Source organism: Galleria mellonella, unplaced genomic scaffold (genome assembly GCF_026898425.1).
Source record: "Galleria mellonella isolate WM207_F2 unplaced genomic scaffold, CSIRO_AGI_GalMel_v1 utg55, whole genome shotgun sequence".
Classification (NCBI taxonomy): domain Eukaryota; kingdom Metazoa; phylum Arthropoda; class Insecta; order Lepidoptera; family Pyralidae; genus Galleria; species Galleria mellonella.
In genome coordinates, this window is record NW_026442115.1 from 4791104 (window position 1) to 4812694 (window position 21591).

Consider the following 21591-nt stretch of genomic DNA (forward strand, 5'->3'; position numbering starts at 1 on the left):
GTATAATATATATTGTAATACATAAATATTTCAGGAGGAGCAGCTGTCTTCCCTCCTCCCCCCTGTTACGCCTATATATATACTATTTACTCAATGGCATTCAGAAAATATTGCAAAGCCCATAGAACCCCTTATACTTTGCTATTTCTAAGGACTAAAATATTATAATTTCGAATTCTATAATTTTTCTACCTATAAAAGGTGACCTACAAATCATAAGGTATACGCATAAGCTTTAATAAATAATGTTTCACGAAATAAACACAAATGGGACAAATGTTACTGTGGCACACGCATGAAATGAAAAATTGTTATTTTTTTGTTTTTCTTTTTTTTGTGTATGGATCCTTTTACCTCTTTTTTGTATATATATCTACGTCTGTTGTTATATGTGTATATAGTAATAATAGATTTGCTACTTGCTTCCTCTGGATCAGAAGCTGGGTACACAAATGTATATACAGCGTGGCTTTACCACAGTAAATTATTAATTGAAATTATTTAATATTATTTCAGTTTATCAATATTTATTGGAAAAAGCTAAAAAATGATTATAAGAAATGCCGACAATCAACAATTTTACGTGTTGTGGGTTCTATTCATTATTACCGCTTTTCTGAAGACTTAATTAATATGTTAGAAAAGAAAAGATTTAAAAAACTTTTGTCACTAAAGCTAAAAGTAAAGCTAAGCTATATTTAACAAATTCCAAAGAAGAATATGAAATAGGTGAAAAGTGTTTAATGGTAGATCTATATGCAAAGTATTCTATTATTAACATTTTAATTCGCTGTCGGATCACTATTTAAATAAACAGTTATAAACATTGAAAAATTTTAAATTGTTTTTAATAATTAACAGATAATTGGAATATTGCCACACTTCGTCAAGGTAAAGTTATGAACACTCTTTAGTTAGTATATAACCGACACGTATACCAAATTTAATTCGTCCAGCTGTGTAAGCGTGAATGAGTAACGAAACATACAAATATCCGAATATTTTTACAAACTTTCACATTCACAATACTAATAGAATGTACTTTCTTTCCTAAATAATTAGTTAAAAAGTAGATTTTTTCAACCAACAGGTAAGTAAGCTAGGTATATAGGGGAAAGGGATTATTGGTAAAGCGGACTACCAGTCCTATTGCTAGCAATATACCCTGTCAGGTCGACCTCCACATGGTCCCCCCTGGAAACCATCGTGTTGGATTGTAATAATAATGACTAACTAGTCTGCCCTTTTATTTTCACCTATCATCCCTCATTGATACCCCGACAGCAGCGTATACTGTTAACGTAGACGGAATTAGCATTCCTTTATCATCCATTAAAAAAATCTATACCTAGATTTATTTTATTAGTATTATATTAGTTTTGTTCCACGAAAAATAAGCGGCTTCAATCATAAACACACCGATAAACGACGAAACGTTTCAGTCACTTTAGTGTATAAGTATCTACACTTATACACTAAAGTGACTTGTTCAGTATATACACACAGTATCTCGTTTATATACTTATTTTATTCCTTATCATAGTTTTTTTTCCAAAAAATAAAATGGAAGCTTCAGTTGCCAACAATTAATATGGAGTCTATATATAATACTATGAAAAACTTATCAATTGCAATTTTTTTTCCTATGATACTCCCCAAATGTCTATCCTCTCTCACCGTACTGGTTTCCTATTAAATTCTTTTGTTCTACATTCTTTACAGCTCTGGAACGTGCTCCCTGTTACCATCAAGAGACTTCCGTCTAAATCGTCATTCAAAAAGTTTATATTCACTATTATACTTTATCCGAGCAGTAAGTGTTATCTATCTACTATTCTAATTTTTATGTATATTTTATATTTTTGTAACTATATTTTTTATATATGTAAACCTAAGTATGTACGCATGGGAAGAAAGGGATTGTTAGCAATGGAGTTCGACATTGCTAGCAATATGCCCTATCAGGTCGACCTGCACGTGGTTAAGTCCGCTTTGTACACAAACCCCTGAATAAATAAATAAATGTATTATTACTTTAGACCTTTTCTTGTCTTTATTATTATTTTAAAGTATCACAAAAACACGTCATTTGACTAGTTCCCAAACTGGTATATTTAATACTTGTTGAATTGCTAGCAATATGCCATATAGCCATATAGCATTCGTCACGATGGGCTAACTGGCCTGCTTCATCCTCACCTATCATCTTTCACTGGTGCCCCGACGGTGTATACCGACAGCGCGAGTGGGGTTACCATTCCATTATCACCCATAAAAAAAAAGAAAAAAACTATGGGAAACCACACAATGGACATCTGAGGGTATAATCCAAAACTCTCAATACTTTTAGAAATTAATCCGTATGAGAATCAAACTCGAGATCTAATTCACGTAACTCAATGTAACTAACGTTATGTAAATATATAAATATAATAATAATGTAACGTAATCAGTGCAAATCATAGAATATGGACGTTAGCATGTAACACAAACATAAATTACGTCTCCCTTTACAATCACCCCCTCCGCCTCCTGTTGTTGAAAATTTAAGAGCAAATCTATTAATTGTAAGACAAATAAAAATTACGACTTATATCGTAATAAAATTATATATGAAATCAACATGAGAATAAAACTTATTGAACATACATCGAACGTTCCATGTATAATTTCCTTACTTTGAACCATAGCGGCTTCAATTTAAATTTTATAACTCCTCGTGGTTTCATAAACTTTGGAGAAACGATAAATGGAGAGAGGATGTGAATGTTATTTTATTTTGGGTAGAGTCGAGTTATTTTCATAAGTCAAAAAGGAATGGACAAAATCGTACAAAAAAAAATGGTATAAAAGAACCATTATGGTACGGAACTCTAAGAATAAAAAATACACATTTGCAATTTTTAGTAAAAAAAATACTTGCAAATTCTAATGATAGGTACCTGTCAAAAAGTATATAACTAATAAAAGAGATTTTTTGTATTAGATAATATATCTTTAACCCATTACTGCAACCATTCGAAGATGACGTCAACTTTAGCTATACCTCTCTCCCTACGCTTCATATCTCCATTTCCGTAGATCAGACTCCCCGCCCCGCCTATTTTCAAATTACGTAATTTAATGACGGCCTCTTTACAAAAAAATCGCCTGTATGTCGATCTTTCATCTGTCACCTTCTCTATGCATGTCGTAATAATTTCTACCATTCCTTGTCCACTACTAAACATAGGCCACTCACAAGGAGCCTGTTCTGATCTATGTACATCTATTGTTTTATGTTTATCTACTCCTTGTAATTTGAGATTGTAGCTCTATCCAGTGGGGTTCACTCTATTTTCTGCCTGTTTGATGTCGTCACTCGATCTATTATCCTCATCGAAGTCGCTCTCACTTCAAGCTATATATCCATCAATATTCTGATGATCGCCGACCTCCGATATGAAATGTTAAGAAAAGAATTTCTAAATCCAGTAACGTAGTAATAAACCCGTATATTAAATGCTATTGGTCGAAATAAAGCGGAGAACCAACAGGGTACAGAAAATACTATTATAAGATTAGAAAAAATGTGTGAATCTTACATTACCTATGTAATAATGTGTGTTACGACACATACATATATCTATGAATGATACTACCTATATATTTTCTACTGAATACAAGTTGAATGTGTGCATGTACCGTGACCCTATTTCTCATGTAACATAGCATCACAATGTTTCACTTACAATAAACTGCGGTGGGAGCTGCCAAAGACTCCTTTATAATATTTCCGGCCCCACCTCATTATAATATCGGCAGCTATCTTAACTTTATTGCATTATATTCATGATAGAAATAAAAAGAAAGAATAATTAAATCGTATTCCACAAAAAAACCGACTGCAATTGTGGTAAAACTAGTTATTTTTATTTAAAAACTAAACTACAGAACCGATTTTGATAATATCGCTATAGGAACAATCTGTAAGTATATATTTACAAATAAAAAAAAATTAAATTGGTTTTCAACTGACGGAGTTATAAAGTAACAAACACACAAAAAAAAATCGAATTGAAAATATCCTTCTTTTTAAAGTCAGTTGAAAATATGTCACAACCCCAATCTGTGAATAGGGTAGTCAGATACAAATATTGAAAATATTGGAGCTAGTTAGAAAATTATTAGAACAGAAAACAGGAGCAAGAGATGCTTATTTAACTAGTTCCTAGTTATGTAAAAAATTTACACACGAAATGAATTCAGGTATCTCAAAACTTGATTTTGTGTATATGTGTGATATTCCAATTAATTACAAATTTTGTTCATAGTGAACCACTGAAGCAGGTGTGTGTATTTTTTAAATTCAATAAAAATCATAATAACAAGCTCGTTTTGACATTTTATTCATGTAAATTTGCAGATATAATTAATACAAATGGTCATGTAAATTGGGATCTATGATAAATAATATAACTATCAACTGGTTAGAGGACACTGAGTTCATACTGCCTTCAGTATTAGACTCCAACCGTTATTAAATTTTAATGACTCATCGAATTATAAAAAGGCAGTCTCGGAGGTGTGGCATTACAAATACTGTCTTATTCCTAAAGTTTACATTATGAGATTTTTTTTGTGATAGTGATAAAACACAAACTTAAACTATGTGAACATACTACCTGAATGGCCTACAGTATGAATGCATGACTTTATTACAGTAGGTTCCTCACTCCCTAGGTGGTTTACGTGCCGAGCTATGTCAACTAATAAATTCCTAAGAGATTAATGTGACAAAACCTATATTGTCTACATGTCATACATCACAATTTTTCCTAAAGCTATCTGTACAGTTCGGGTAATTTTATGATGTCTATTATAATGCCAATTACTAGTTATAATATAATTTCTGATCAATAAGTTGCTACAACTTGAGCAGCGGGTGTATTATATACTTCGCTACCATCAGTTAATAGTACAGGATACCTATGCAATTAGCATTGCTCAAATGTTTACTCAAAATTTTGATTTAATCTTGGACTGCTAAAAAAAACAATCTAGATAAATATTAATTATTCATAAACAAATCCATAAATAAATTTATGAGTAAATTTAAAACACTGAAATATTTTTTCTGTTGAGTGACACTACTGATTTGATGAATACTTCATCTGTTTCAGGCAGAGAGCACATATATATAAATACATATACATGTCAGATTATTCCTCAGATTCTTTTTGTTCAGGTTTGGCTGACTTCAGCCATGGGTGCTGAAGGCACTCATATGCAGTTGCACGCCTGTTAGGATCAAAATCCAGCATTGGTTTCAAGAAATCAGCAAACTCCTCTGCATCCTTCTGACTCCATTCATATTTCTCAGTAAGAACTGAAACTAAGCCCCATGGTTTTAATCCTGTAATATTCCGCAATTCCCCTTTTTTGTTAAAGAATGCCTTTGAATACTTTCCAGATGCTGCAATTCTCTTGGGAATGTCTCCGAGTAATTCTATAATATGTGCTAGGTGGTCCTCGTCTCGACTATAGCCCTCACCAGAATGAGGTTCAAACAAGTAATCTCCTGTTGCCAATTCAAAAGCCATACAAGCAGTACTCCATATATCAGCAGAGGTACCATAGCCAGCACTTAAGAGGACTTCTAGTGACCGATACTGTCTTGTTTGTATATCTTCAGTAAAGTGTCGATGAACCCAACAAGCATTACCAAGATCAGCAATCTTTACCTCTATATCACATACATCAAAAGCTGGATCAGGCTTTTTGTCCATTGACTTGCCCTTGGTAGATTGAGAATTGAAAGATGGTGGAGTGTCAGTCATCTCTCCTTCAGACATAGGTGTGCCTGCATCATCACCACAGCCATATTGTTTGCTTCTTACCTGTACAGCATCAGCATCTGTGTCAAATGCCTCATCATCAGCTCTTGGCATGCCAGTGCATCCATTCACAGTTGTATCATTCTCTGATCGTGTTGTCTCAATCACACTTGCCTCCTCTGGGGTCTGTGGAGAGTCATCATTATCTTGAGACATTGGAGCAGACTCACTATTATGTTCGAGTTTCTTTTGCTCTTCCATCTCCTCAATCTGCTCCATTTGTTTTTTCAGCAACATGGATTGGCGTTTAGCTTTTTTCTTTAATTTTTTCTTTTTGTTTCTGCTCATTTTAGATGTAACTACTTGTTCTTGAAATTCCTTAGGAGCCGTGCTTATTAAGGAATGGGGTAATCTCAGGCCCAAGGAATGTAGTTCAGTTGCTTCAGCAGCCAGCTTACGTATATAAGCTTCATCAACACAAACCAACACATTCTCAGGCTTTATATCAGTATGAATTATTTTACATTTAGTATGAAGGTAATCTAGAGCTTCCAGTACTTGATGAATAATAGTCTTCACATTTTCCCGTGGTATGCCTCTATAATTAGACTTGAGTATCAGCTTCAATAAATGGTGTCCTAACACTTCAAACACCATGCACACATGTGTTCCATTAACACCAGTAATTTTAAAATCATTAAGTAGTTGAACGGTCTTATTTCGTTTAGGATCAGCGGGATCACTGTCGCGCACGGCTTTGAGAATTTTAATTTCATCTAGGGCTGTCTCTGTGAAGTGAGGCGCGGACTTGACCACCTTCAAAGCGACAAAACGTTTATCTACGAGATCCCAGCATAACCATACGGTTGAGAAATGACCCCATCCCAACTTCCTAGTGACGTGGTAACGATTCAGGAACAGATCTCCGATTTTAACAGGATGGTAACCACCCTTACAATAATCCGCACTGTCTTCTTGTTCCTCGTCGTCACTAGCGTATTGCTCGTCCTCGTCTTCTTCAATCGTCTCATTGGAAGAGCTATGTGTCGGTTCTAGACGGTTCTGGTTCTGGTTACGCAGCCCGTTTCCTTGTCCACCACCGCCGTGGTCCTCCTCACGATTTTTCTTCTTACCTAATTTATGGCGTTTCTTTTTCGCCTGAATGGCGAGTACTCTTCTATTTACATCTGATTTAGAACTCATTTAGCAAATTAAAACACTTTCAACAACTTGCAATAAATATAAATTTATCTTTTCATCTCAATCTTTATGTTTGAGTATGGCGGCCGGTCGTAGAACAAAATGCGTTCGAACACGAATGAATAATGTTGCCATAATTAAAAAAAATACAAGAACACCTATTTAGAACAGTGAATACCTATTTAGACCAAGATCTCTTCTACATCCTACATAACTAGACTCCTTTTACAAGCTAAATAGTGATTCTATGCATAGTCTTTTAATACAAAGACAAAGATTGCGCAAATCACAGATATAAAATGTAAATGAATTTTCCTCTAGCTCTTACGAACAGCGCCATTTGCAATCAAGTGGCAAAAGATAGAACTAATTAATTATATTAGTAGGTTATACCTACTTATTAGTAATAATAATCGTACTTATTTCGAAATGCTCAAACTATGAGCGAACAGCAATTCGATATTGTAAACGTGAATTATGTTCCTAACTTCTATAAGTTTAGGAATTGTTCTACGAATTTAATTTGTAGACAAACATTTATTGCTGCTACTAGACCGCTAGAGAAATTAGAAGCAGATGCTTCATAATAGAAACTACTAGTTTGAACACTCCGAACAGATAATTGTTAAAAAATTATATTACATAACACAATAGCATTATCGTAAGACGAATTAAATGTACTAAATTGTAAATAATTTTAGTTGATAAGTTGCTCTATAGAGGCAGCACCAGCTATTAGTCTCTAATTGCTTTTAGGCAATACAAAATATGACAAAAATATATATTAATTACAAATATTATGCAATTTATGACTATCAAAGCATTTACTGATATATTATAAGAAATCACCCTAAAATGTCTATAGTATAACGTACTTACTATCATTAATTCTACAGAGACTTTAAATTTAATCTAATCAATCTACAGTACATGGCTCCCGAAATTCCGAAATTATGTTGATTACTTTTAAGTTTAATTAAAAAATCCTCTGTATACAATATTATAAATGTGCGTTTGTTTATTATTACCTCTTGACTTAACCAATCACTAGTTTAATATAAAATATAAATACGTTTTCTCTTCTTCAGAAAAACAATAAATTTAATAGTAAAAATATGTATATATTCACGAGGTATTTCGTGATTTTCGATGACTAGTCCACTTGTCTAGATAGCATAAAGCATAACCATTCAGTGTGAAAATACAGCAAGCCTCCTAGGTACCATAGCATTGTGCAGTACAGATGGGCAAAGCACCGGGTTTAAACCCGGTGCTTTGGTAAAAACCCAATAAACACCCATAAACTCCCATAATCACCCAAAAAAATAGGTTTTTACGTATTTTTTTGAAAATATGTAAGTAATACCAATAAATTATTTTTATAAATTGTATTGATCAATTCTACAATATTAAATAAAACGTTAACTAATAATATTTCAGGAAATTTTAAAAATCTATATATAATAAAATGAAAGTAATTAATTTTCAGTGTTTTCATGTTGCAGTTGATCAACATGTTGGCCTTTTGCTTCCCGTAGATACTTTAAAATTTCTTCATAACACCTCGTTCGCACACATGGCCGTATATATTTAAATTCTTGAGCCACTAACAGTCCGAAATACTCATTTCTTTTATCCTCTTCTCCATAAATTAAGCATTTAGAACAGTTTGTTTCTTCTTTCAGTAAATTTTCTTTTACTTTATCCTCGTTTTTTTTCTTTGTTGCGACGACGCTGGGTAAATCATCTGGACACTGGGTCTCACTATCGCCAAATATATTTGGAGATCGGCTTCGGCTACGGTTTGGCAGACATTTTTTTCTTTCTACAATTTTAAATTAAATTTATTAGAATAAATGCTTCGAACACACGCGATCTAAGTACCTTTTGTGTTTATTATACCTTACCTACCTAGGTATAAAAAGAGTACTTACGTAGATTTTCTTTTATTAACTGTTTTATACGAAGATCTTGATCTCTCAAATTAGCATCCATTTTACTTCCAGTGATTATCAACTAAATTAATAATCCACAAAGTATTAAATAACGTTTTTATGAAATATTTAGCACAAAAACAATACCCTTTAAATATCGATCGTCAGTAACTGTGGCTGACTTACCTATATTCTAGCAAGCAGGACTGCCAGATGTGAAGGGGAAATCCCCAATAAATTGTTGCATGTGACTGATGATGTGAGCATGTTCGTTTCATAATAAAAATGTTGCCAGGTAACCAAAAAGTCGTATGTTTTTGTGCGAATTACGATCATAATCTTTACGATCGTACATTAAAAAATAGACAAATAATAGTATGAGTACGATTTAAATCGTATATCTGTCAACCCTGCTAGCAAGACAGCGACAAAATCACGTTGCATAACAATGTAGCCCAAGCTTATATCTTATGAAATATACGGAAGAGATACGGACTTAGAAAAAACAGAAATGTTGTTCTTTGTGGAAGTCATTGATGAAATTCTATGTATTTTAGCCCGCAAACTTTCTTCAAACAAAAACAGCGCCATCTAGTATCGAGTTCTGTAATTATCTCTTTGTTTATGGATTTGAAGTAAGACCGCCACGCATGCAATACATTATGACTGGGGATTCCCCTATTCGTCGACGCTGAATATGAGGCGACGACAATCACTGTCAAACGTGTTCACTATTACTCTGACTCTGGTAACGTGACTTCCTGGTAACGTGTTAGGTAGGAAAAGCAGTAAAAAAGTGCATATTAAGGGAGCAGATTTGAAATAATATTTATACTTAACAAGAAATAATTAAAGGTAAGTGGATTTTTGAATGATACAATTATATCATGATCACTTAACAATTTTAACTTAAAATTAGATGTATTATTACAAGCTTTTATTTAGCTTGCGTTATGTAAATAAAAGTATGTAGGTATGTTCGTATGTTGATGCAATTATCCTCAATCCTCAACCGACTGGGATAAAATTTTCCATACACGTTTATTTTGGATGATAGTGCATAGTTAGCTGAGAGTCGTCATTGGATAATAATGGTGGATAGCCTAAGATGTGTACTAGATATTTATTTTTAACATAATATGCGTAAGTACCTAATCGAATTAAAGAAGTTGCTGAGAAAAATACAGAACAATACGATAATAAACTAGCGTCTGCGTTTAATCCTCCGAGGAGATGTAATTTTACAAAGGTTTTTTGTATTTATTTTATTATTTTTTTAATAAATTTATTGTAAATAACAAGAAATAATCATTGTAAAAAAATAGGCACTCTATTGTTGAATTTTCGTCAGACCAACTAATCATCGTTCATTTTTTTAGGTTCAATGGGGAGACCTAAAGATTTACGCATATGGGAGCACTACCGTACTTTACCAAACAAGTCTGTTTCTTGCAAGCTTTGTAATAAGGTCTACAAATTCAGTAATGCTGCCAAAATGCTTCAACATCTTATCACTTGTCCAAAATCTCCAGAAACATTAAAAGACTCTATGAAACTTATAAAAGATAGCTCGTCCAAAACCAAAATGTCTGGACTGTCAGAGATAGAGACAAATGATTCTTTTATAAGCCCCTCGTCGTCTGCTAACACTACAATAAATGCTGAGTTTCAAGACACCGATGATCATATAAAAACAGAATTAGCGAGAGCTATATTTGTAACAGGGACGCCATTATCGATGGTGCAACATCCTTTATGGATACAATTTTTCGAAAAATTGCAACCAAAATTTAAAATACCTTCACGTAAAGCTTTAGCGACAAAATACTTAGATAAAATATATAGAGAAATGCGTTTTGAGTTAAATGAGGAACTAAATGCTTGTAGTTACTTACACCTTCAGTGCGATGGCTGGTCTAATTTAAGAAATGAAGGAATAATAAACTTTCTTATATCAAAACCTCAACCTGCATACGTTAAAAGTTTGAATACAGAAAGTAATCCTCACACTAGTGAATACCTTAGCCAAGAAGTTGAAAAAGTAATGAAAGTGTATGGAGCAAATAAGTTTCTTGTACTTATTGGCGATAACGCTAGAAATATACAAAAGGCATTCGAATTAACAAAACTCAAATATCCACATGTTGTTCCTCTCGGTTGCTGTGCACATATCCTTAACTTGTTGTGCCAAGATATTGTAAAGATACAAGAAGTAACTGTGTTTATTATGCAAGCCATAAATATAATAAAAACTGTTAAAAGGAGTCAACGATTAAGTTCCTTGTTGATAAAATCAAGGCAGGGTGAAGATTCTACACAAACACTAAAATTGCCTTGTGCTACAAGATGGGGAAGTCATGTTACTTCGTTAAAAAGTTTGAAAGCAAATAAGATAGCTTATTATTTATTATTAATTAACAGTTAGAGAAGATGTGGTAATTTCAAGAGATATTAAAGATTTAATTCTAAGTGATGATTTCTGGACGAAGACAGGGGAATGTATAAGTATTTTGGAACCAGTCACTGAAAGCATATTTTACTTAGAGAGCGACCAGAATCGTTTGCATCGCACATACATTACATTTAGAGATGTACAAGCTAAGATACGTTTTGCATTAAATGAGATTTCGACATTGAGCGAAGAAAGCAAACAGCAGATTCTAACATCAGTATCTTCAAGATGCAATATGGCAATGAGGCCAATACATTTTGCAGCATATATTCTAGACCCCAGGACTCTAGGAGTCGAACTTACTCAAGAGGAAGAACTTAAGGGTATGGAGTTTATCTACAATTTAAGCCAACACTTAAGTTTGTCAAATGTAATGGCAGATTTGGCGTGTTATAAAGCTAAAGAAAACTTTTGGGCCAGAGGATTTGTATGGAGCTCATTAGATAGCATTGAGCCCCTAATATGGTGGAAAGGTATTTGTGGTTCCACTGAGTTAAGCAAAGTAGCGATTCGTATTCTATCAGCTCCCTGTACTTCGGCAGCCACTGAGCGTTCCTTTAGTATCCAAGGCTACATACATAATAACAAAAGAAATCGACTTACAACTGAAAGAACTGAAAAAATTTCATTCATTTGTTATAACTGGAATCTTAAACATAAAGCTGAATGCGAGGACATTCAGTTTAATGAAGAAAATACCTTAGAAGCTTTCATTGAGCAAGTAAATGAACATAACAGTTTAGACGAAATAGAGCCTATCGAACCTATACAATTCATCGCTTGTAATAACTCTGAATCTGACAGTGATTGACTGTAGTTTTACATTTTACTTTCATCTCTTTCTTAATAAACTCAAAATCAAATTAAAAGTTTTTTATTCTGTAGGCTGCATAATAATATTGTCTATGTCCAGTATAGTGGACGTCTTGCGGCTGAGATGACGATGATGAAGTACAAAATCATAAATACCCAAAAATTTGGGTGTTTATGGGGTTTAAACCCAATAAACCCAAAACACCCGGTTTTTACCCACCAGACTTTAAACCCTTTTAAGGTGGATTGCCCATCTCTATTGTGCAGTGCCAAAATAAAATTTTTAAATTAATTTGCCTCAATGAAATGTTTTTACCTTTAATTAATATTTTAAGGTCTTGCTATCTAATCATAAATTATTTTACTAATATTTAATGTTATGTTTCACGATTTTAATACTTTTATATAGTTAATTATATTATTAAATGGAAATAAATATTTTTTTTTAATTACGATTTCATGCAATTCAGATTATTACATACACACATTTATATAACACAAATACTAGTCAAAGTTAGAATGTCTTGTTGTGAATAAATTAGAATAGACATTCTAACTTATTCGCAAAATAGTAGACTTGTTCATAAAATTCTTATTTATTGCAAACTAGTCATTTGCCATGATTTTTCCCACGCAGCATCCGTTATCTCCTGTTCCACTTTATACAAAGTACACGACTTCATGTTTATTCAAGGCATCCCGATATAAAACTTATTTCTTTTTTTCTATATATAAATTCCATATAATAAAATGCTTATGATTCGATATAAAATTTCATTATTTACATCATCCTTATTAATATTATAAATGTGAAAGTAACTCTGTCTGTCCATCTGTCTGTATTGATTCAGTGGTTTAGGCATGTATTTCACGCCTAAACCACTGAATCAATTTTAATGAAATTTGGTACAGAGACGGTCTAAAGTTTGGAAAAGGACATAGGCTACCTTTTCACTTAACAAGAAATAAATAAATATTTGTTCTAGCGTTTTCGATATTTCAACCTGTTTGGGGATGAAAGTTCGTATGAAAGTCCAATATCACATTGACGCCTAACCCAAGAACCAATCTTGATGAAATTTAGAACAAACATAGATTAGACCTGACGAAAAGACATAAGCTACCTTATGTTGTAAAAAAGAGCATGAAGGGGTAGATTGTATAAGAGTTCATGATTATCGAAGATACAACCATAAACTTTGTATTTAAGCACTTCGTAAGAAGTAAATGAACATTTATTCCAGCATTTTATAATTTCGACCTACATGGGAATAAAATAGGAGAAAATTCGTCTGAAAGACCAAACAAATTTGTCTTGTTGATTATACGTAAGCAAAAAATATAGTTTATAAAAGTGTATTGAAATTATTATTTACCACAGCAGTTAGTAAATCTGTAGAAACATAATACATATTTGCAAAATAAATATCCAAATAAATTCAAAATTATTTCCAAAATAACTATTCCACGCGGACGAAGTCGCAGGCAAAAGCCTAATTAACAATATACCCCGAAAGGTCGACCTCCAAGCGTTTTCCCTGAAAACCATTGTGATTAATTCATCACGATGGGCTGACTGCCTTACTTCATCCCCACCTATCATCCCTCAGTGGTGCCCCGCTGGTGTATACTGATAGCGTAGGCGAGGTCACTATTTTATTTTCAAAGTTAAAAAAAAACACAAATTTGATATTACGACTGGAGAATTAAAAAAAAATCTATTTTAACAGATAAATCTTGAATAGTTAGACAATTGAATAGAAGTTCTGAAAAGATAAAAGATATTTATTGAAAATTTTTCTTTATTAGTTATTTTGACTCATAACAGTTTTTTCTAGTTGCATTATCTATTTCGTTTTCTTTAACTGATAATTTTCTAAGAGGTATTATTAGAAAACCACTAATAGTCATAAAAATACCGGCTACATAGAATGCTACAGAATACCCAAAATTATTTTTAACAACGCCTGCTATTGGTGTACTGACTAAACTTCCACAACCTTGAAACATTAACAACATTCCCGTACCATTTGTTAAATTTTCTAAACCATAAAGAGCTACTATGACCATACTCCTTAAAGATGCTAAACTTGCAATGAAGAATCCAAATACAAAACAATAACTGTATTGATAATAAACACTATAGGATACGTCTGAAAATATTGTACTCACTCCGGAAATACAACACGAAATCATATACAACTTTACTGGGTCAATTTTACAAGCTAATGTGCCCATAACGAGCCTTCCTAAAGAGTTTGCTAATCCAATCGCACTCACGAACAATTGTGTATGTGCTGGATCAAGACCTGCTATTGTGTTTCTGTCTTGTATGAACACATAGGGTACTAATAATCCCATATATGTAAGACAACCACTACTACATAAAAATAAAAAGGAACATTTTTTCAAAAGCTTAGGGTCCAACATTGTTGCTAATACTCTTCGAGCAGCAGTAGTAAACACACCCCTACGTTCACGCAGATCTGCAGTAGTTGCAGCTCGTGATACAGCTAACTGATATTCCAAACCAGTTTTATCTTCAGCAGTAGTATCTATCATACTTTTCTGATATACTGGAAGATTTTCTATTTTGCCTTCATAGAAAAAATCATCACGGTATAAAGGACGAGCCTGCTGTGTGTGTTCTTCCCAGTGACATAATCTTGTCCACCAACTCCGTTTTTTGGGTTGTTCAATATTTACAGTAACTTCTATATTATTTTTTGTTTTATCTTGTTCTTTAGCACTTGTTCTAGACATAATTGACTGCACTTGCTTTAATTGTCTTTTACTAATGCCGCTCTGTGGACTGTGTGCTGTCAAAGTTAATTTTGATAGAGCTGCAGTCGAAAGCCCTGGTTGATTAGAAGATGTTAATATACCCTCATGAACTACTGAAGCAGCCGTTGGAAAATTAACATTTGAAACCGCACTAAATAAACGTTCAGTAGCAGTTGAAACAACACCTGACGTAGATTTAACACCTGCAGTAGATAGATTTGGTAGATAAGTAACGGTGCGTGTAGGATCATCTGTAGTCTTCACTACTGTTAATGACAGTAGAGGTTTAAAGGTCATACCCAAAAAATATATTACTCCAAACAAACCGGTATGTAATAAAGTTACAGCTCGCCAGCCAGCTAATTTGACTAAATAACTGTTTATTGGAAACATTATCATAATACCCACACTTGATCCACTGGATGCAAGTGATAATGCCAATGACCTAAGCTTTTCAAAATAAAAACTTACTATTAATGAAGCCGATACATTTATAAGAGAAAATCCAAATCCAGCAAATCCTCCATAAAATACACATAGAGACACGTAATTTGTAGCAAAGTATGAACAAAATAAAGAGCTCGATGCAATAACAGAGCCAGACATTACACATAATCTGAATCCAAAACGATTAATGAAGGCGGAGGCTATTGGACTTGCTAGAAAATATAATGCAACCGACAGCGAATTTATTAGCGCTATAAGGGATTCGGATTCACCAAGGTCTTCTTTCATGTTTTTGAATATACTTCCAAATGTAAATGTAACTCCGTCTAATATAAAAATGCTGCAAAAGGAAGCTATTACCACAACCCAACCCCATCCACCTTCCTCTGGTAACAAAATTTGCGCTGCAATTTCTGTTTCTTCTCCACCTTCTAGCTGATCTGGTCTACTGATTATTCTACTTGGTATTATCAGAACATTCTTGTTTGGTTCATTTCCTAATTTGGATGCAATAACCTTTGGTGGCATATTTTCACTATAATATATTCGATTCTTAATATTTTTTATTTTCACCTCTTATTAACTCAATTTAGTTAAACTCTTCCGATTATTATATGTTAGTAATTAGAGATAAAAAGTTATATAACTGACATTTAATACGACAATAAATATTACACGCTATCAGATTTTATTTCTATAGAGGCTTACTTCTTTTTTTTTCATAGACTAAATATGTCGTACCTATGTATATACAAATCTTTGATAATAGAAAAACTTGCCTATTTATTGAAATCTTGCTAATACTCTATCTTATCTTACTTGCAACTAGACGATGTCTATACATTGAAGAAATTGAAAAACCATATGAAAGGTCTTAATAAAAGCCAAAGTATGTTTGTACGATTTTCATAATCATATTTCTAAAGATTGAAATTTTAATACCTGATATATATTTTATTACAAAGTTCAAGCATACGAAGTTGAAAGCATAAGCTAATTCTTAAATAAAATTATAGTGACCTCCAACCATTATCGTATTTAACGGTGAGACCGAGTTAGCCGTGCCGACGTCTGAATTGCCTGATGCTCATCCCAGGATATAAATGAGTGCTTTCATTTACATACAAAATACATATCTGAGATATGTCATACGCCTTTTTTTTAAGACCACGTTCCGCCTTATTTTTTTATACTACTATGGTGACAAACAAGCATACGGTCTGACTGATGGTAAACGGAGTTATCGTAGCCTATGGACGACTGTAACACCGAAAGTGTCACGCGCGCATTGCCGACCTTTAAGAAACTTTAATACGCCATTTTTTAAGAACCCCAAGCTGTAGACTCTAGGGGAAGCCTCAGCTGTAAAATTATTCCACAACCTGAATATTCGCGGGAGGAAGCGCCTCTGAAACTGCAATTTGTGTAACCATTCTGGTTCTAAGATGTGAATAGAAAATATTTTTAAATGTATCAATGCCTTTAACATAAATTCAAACTGCTCGGGACATAAGGGAAGAGATTGTTAGTAACGGGTCTATTACTAATAATATAAGGTATATTGTTAGCAATAGGGCCAGTCATCAAGTCGACCTTTTTTTTATACAATAGAATGGCAAACAAGCTGACGGCCCACCTGATGGAAAGTGGTAACCGTCGCCTATAGATATAAGCAGTACCATGGACATAACAGAGTATACTGTTTCGCCCATGATACCCCCCATGCGTTGCCATTCCTGAGTACTCAGGTGTTATTCGTCTGTACCTAGTAAATTCACGCTATATCCCACCCTTCAAACCGAAACACAGCCATGCAAACACAACTGCTTTACGGTTGAAACACGAATGGGACAGAGGTACCCAAGCAATCGACTTTTGTACAAAGTCTCTACACAATGTACTCTCGAAACCAGCATAATTGTTTCTTGATGAGTTCCTCATAATAGGACAACTAGCTTAATTTTATACTCGCTTAGTCTAGTATATAGCGATTACGCAAGAGTTACCATTCCAGTCACCATCATCATCATGAGTTAATTAAAAGATGTTAATGTAATTTCTGGATTCCCGAAAAAGGGAAAATATCTATTTATATAAATTTATGCTTTATAATTTTATAAAAGAAACAATGGTCTTTTTTAGTAAATATTACTATAAAAACAATTAAAAATTAATTTAAAACAATAAATGTTTTAAAGGAATATAAATACTTTAATCTTTAAATTTTAATAAAGGTAGGACCGAAATAATCTAAATAAAAAGTTATGATTCAAAATATATAACGTTTTTCATTAATTTTCTCCATTCTAAATAATATTCATTTATGCATTCTAATTTTTAAAATGTCTATTACGGGAGTTGTCTCTAATGAATATGGTGTTTGTGAATTTACTTCCATGATTATATTTTAATCTCATTTTCTAAATTTCTGTTTACAAATTAATATTAAAATGACATCACAATTATGATAATTAACTATTAATTAAAAATAATACCTACATATATTTTTTAATAATAAACGTACTTATAAGAGTAATTCTTTCCGGAGTGATCAGTGGCATTGTCATTCCCTACGATTTGGAAATTTGGCATGTCATGCAGTTTGTTTTTGGTATTTAATGAAATTCTTAAATGTAATAAAATTCACTAATGATCCTAATAACATTTTGTTTCATTATGACTGTTAACAATGCGTAGGTAAATAGGTAATTAATAAATTATTACTAAAAATAAGTATATATTCTGTTCAGTGACGAGCTAACCATCGTGACTACAATTAGTCTCTACTTTCTGTAAAAGGCAATAGTTACAGTTATAAAGTAATATTTAAATAGTTCAGTGTGATAAATTATGGATTAATACGTTAGTGCATATCCAAAGTGACATTTTATTCTGGGCTTCGGTAGGCTTTATGGTTACAGGAGATTCTTAAATCAATTTTGTTTATAATATCATATGCTAACTTTATGGCAATCTATGGGGGAGGCTTATTTATGTCCAGCAGTAGACGGATAGTGGCTGAAATGATGATCATATGTTAATTTATAATATTATATAAAATTATTAATTTCAACCGTATTTTGTGCTATTTTATATAAATTAACAGTAACAGATAAACGTCGTTTGTTTTTATGTAACTACTGAATTTTAATAATCTGTTCTTCAATCAGTCGGAATTCAAAATCTATATCAATACTTAGTGTCAATTTGACAGTCAATGTCAAATTGGAAACGTTTTTAGTATTATTTGGAGGGAAACGAAATTTTTGTTGCTTTTGTGCTGTTACTCTTAAAAATTGAATTATTTAAGTAATTATTAAGTTTTCACTATGTCTCAAACAAGAATTACATCATTTTTCAATAGTAGAAAACGGCCAGCTATAGATGATATCGCTTCACCACAGAATAAGATTCCCCATTTAGAATTAGTATCGGACGACGGCACAAAGCTTATTAAAAGAAAAGTTAACGTAAATAAAAGTGACATTTGTGATGTGATACAGTCGTCTCAATTAATTAATGACACTAAAGATGAAGGAAAAAAGGATAATTTATTACTCCAACAACCTCTCACGGAACAAGCGTGTAAACATACACACGCTTCAGTCGCAACGCCATTTGCCAAAAAAAACAATTCCTCTAATATTTCCAAAGCTTCAGAGGTGTCCAAAACACAAACGATACAGGTGGCTCGAAAAGAGTTAAGTTTAGGAAACATACGCAAAAAGCTAGCGGGCAGTTCTAGGTTAGCTGAAATAAAAGCATCTGCAGAACGTATTAGCAAAGGTATTCAACAACTTAAAGAAACTGGTGAACAACGCAACCTTAAAGAATTTAAATCTATTGATGTGGAAGTCCCATCAAGGTATATATTCATTATTATTTAGTTTTCTTGCTCTTAATTTATAATATTATCATCCCTTAGTAAAATTATTACATTTTAAAGTCTATAGTACTACCAAATAGTTGTAAGAAAAACATTTATATTTTATGTTTAACAATATTTTTTTATTTTTATTTTAGTCCAAGTAAAAGATCAAGTCAGGAGTTGTCATCACCAAAAAAAGACCTTGCTCCTGCCGATAATCAAGAGCGATTTCTCATCTCACCACGGAAAGTTTATGTGAGCCCTGTTAAAAGTCCTAACAAAGTAAGTTATATAATTTAAACTTTATTAAAGTTCTAATTCTTACATTATTTTAAGTAAAAAAATTTATATATATTATGATTGCTTTCTGGAGTTAGTTTTCACAAAATATTGTTTATTGTAATTTTATAATATTTATATAATATTATAGAGTGTTTCTAAATTATTGTGAATTCTGTGATGTCTGTGGTCCTGTTTATATTCATAGGCAATGTTTACCACTTTCTGTCAGTTCTATGGATCCTTAGCTTATTTAGCATTTTAAGTCATATATACTTTTCTTAAAAGGTTTTTTGTTATATTGAAATATTTTTCCCCATAGGTACCTGCATATGTAAGACATGCATCTTTGGCTACCTCTTCAACCAGCTTACCTCTTCCTCATCAGTACAAGTTCTTAGCAGAACTATTTCGGGGTATAGAGACAGTTGTTGCTCTACTTTATAATAGAAATGAAAAAATAACATTCACTAAACTGAAGCCCTCCATTCAAGAGATGCTTAAACGTAACTTCACAGAAAAGCATCTAGCTCAAGTAAAACATTTAGTACCAGATTTTTACAGCTATGAAATTCAAAAAATTAAAAGTTTTACAACATCTTCTCATAAAGAAACATATGAACTAGTTATATCGCCCAATCTTCCTAATGATATTAAAGTTATGAATCCGAGTGTCCTTCTTGAAAGACGTAGATTCTTTTATGAGACATTGCTTCGACTTGTGAAAAAACATCATGCTCAATACTTGTCATCATTGGATCCTCCGATGATCATACCTGATAATAAACTAGTTCGCTGGCACCCGGAATTTGATCTAGAAAAATTACCAGAAATTGATTGTGCTAAATTACCAGAATTGCCAAACACACAGAAATTATCATCAGCACAGGATGTGTTGGCCAAGGCTCGTGATTTGTTTAAATGCAACACTAAAATGGAGAGGGCATTGGAAAAATTAGCTGAAGCAAAAGCTAGAGGCTTAACCAACGAGGAGAAGGCAGTTACTGGTATTAATGATGATAAATGGAAAACTGTAGCCACAAATACACCATCAACTAGTACTGTAAATATTTTAAACCCTGCATTACGTAACTTACCAGCTTCATTATTGGAAAAAGTCAAAGCAAAACAAGCTGCCAAGGCTCTTGAAGCCATGACAAGATCTTCAGAAAATGAACAAAAGTATTTAGTTTATAGCCGTCTGCCAGATCTTGCAAGGACATTAAGAAATATTTTTGTTACTGAGAGAAAAAATGTATTGGCAATCAATATTATTCTTTCAAAATTAGACAGCAGTTTTAAGGCAAATGTGTCTGCTAGTGACCTGCAAAAGGATATTAAATTGCTCACAGAAGAAATCCCAGAATGGATAAAGCTACATGATGTAAGAAATGTTACATACTTAAAATTAGACAAAAATGCCAATTTAAAAAATATTATTTCTAAATTGGAAACATTAGCTGAAAAGTATAGGAATGATTAAGTAGCCCTAAGTAGGTAGTAGTTAATGATTTGACATGTAATGCAAATTAAGACTGAATAAGAAAATTTGTTACTGCATAGAAAAATAAATATATATGATGATTGCACAAAAACTGACCTTTTTATAGTTTAATACAAACAAATGAAATTTTAATTTTTTTTTAGAATTTGTTGCAATTTCGATAAAATCATGTGTGTAGATTCTATTTTTCTTAAATTACATCTCATTAAGTCTTAAAAATACTAAACTTTAAATTAACTAGTATGTATGTATTAAAGAGATTATTTAACTCTATTTACAATACAGAATGCATTGGACATGTTTAGACTAGATATAGTTTTGACATTGTAATGTACTTTTGACATTTGATTTCAATGATGCCCTTAGAATAATAATTATCTTAAGATAATGTGTAATTTAAATACATCTTTTTACTTACAATCAAATAATAGTTTATATTTAAAAGTACTCTGCTTCTGAAGTGCTTACTTTTGTGTTTTTAATTATAAAGTTAT

The 21591-nt window shown here is 32.5% G+C and overlaps 5 protein-coding genes and 1 long non-coding RNA gene across 6 annotated transcripts; 2 read left to right on the forward strand and 4 right to left on the reverse strand.

The window, feature by feature from the left end:
* Positions 1 to 4364: 4364 nt before the first annotated feature.
* Positions 4365 to 7229, reverse strand: LOC113521256 (SRSF protein kinase 3). The gene has a single exon (XM_026906740.3). The coding sequence runs from the start codon at positions 7017 to 7019 to the stop codon at positions 5202 to 5204; it is 1818 nt and encodes a 605-aa protein (XP_026762541.1). The 5' UTR covers positions 7020 to 7229; the 3' UTR covers positions 4365 to 5201.
* Positions 7230 to 8470: 1241 nt separating this feature from the next.
* LOC128201565 (uncharacterized) lies at positions 8471 to 11375 on the forward strand. The gene is made up of 2 exons (XM_052898944.1): positions 8471 to 9805; positions 10330 to 11375. Exon 2 carries the CDS (start codon positions 10335 to 10337, stop codon positions 11373 to 11375), a length of 1041 nt encoding a protein of 346 aa, XP_052754904.1. The 5' UTR covers positions 8471 to 9805; positions 10330 to 10334.
* LOC128201566 (uncharacterized) lies at positions 8495 to 9071 on the reverse strand. Its single transcript, XM_052898945.1, has 2 exons — positions 8951 to 9071; positions 8495 to 8841 (listed from the first exon to the last, which is right to left on the reverse strand). Exons 1-2 carry the CDS (start codon positions 9009 to 9011, stop codon positions 8495 to 8497), a joined length of 408 nt encoding a protein of 135 aa, XP_052754905.1. The 5' UTR covers positions 9012 to 9071.
* Positions 11376 to 14024: 2649 nt separating the features above from the next.
* LOC113521434 (monocarboxylate transporter 9-like) lies at positions 14025 to 16034 on the reverse strand. Its single transcript, XM_026906962.3, has one exon. It carries the CDS (start codon positions 15972 to 15974, stop codon positions 14025 to 14027), a length of 1950 nt encoding a protein of 649 aa, XP_026762763.2. The 5' UTR covers positions 15975 to 16034.
* Positions 16035 to 18665: 2631 nt separating this feature from the next.
* On the forward strand, positions 18666 to 21198 carry LOC113521279 (DNA replication factor Cdt1). The gene is made up of 3 exons (XM_026906767.3): positions 18666 to 19311; positions 19470 to 19596; positions 19916 to 21198. Exons 1-3 carry the CDS (start codon positions 18776 to 18778, stop codon positions 21074 to 21076), a joined length of 1824 nt encoding a protein of 607 aa, XP_026762568.2. The 5' UTR covers positions 18666 to 18775; the 3' UTR covers positions 21077 to 21198.
* LOC128201567 (uncharacterized) lies at positions 20279 to 21324 on the reverse strand. Its single transcript, XR_008253293.1, has 3 exons — positions 21194 to 21324; positions 20691 to 20917; positions 20279 to 20407 (listed from the first exon to the last, which is right to left on the reverse strand). It is a non-coding gene; the product is annotated as an uncharacterized LOC128201567 (long non-coding RNA).
* Between the last annotated feature and the right edge of the window lie 267 nt (positions 21325 to 21591).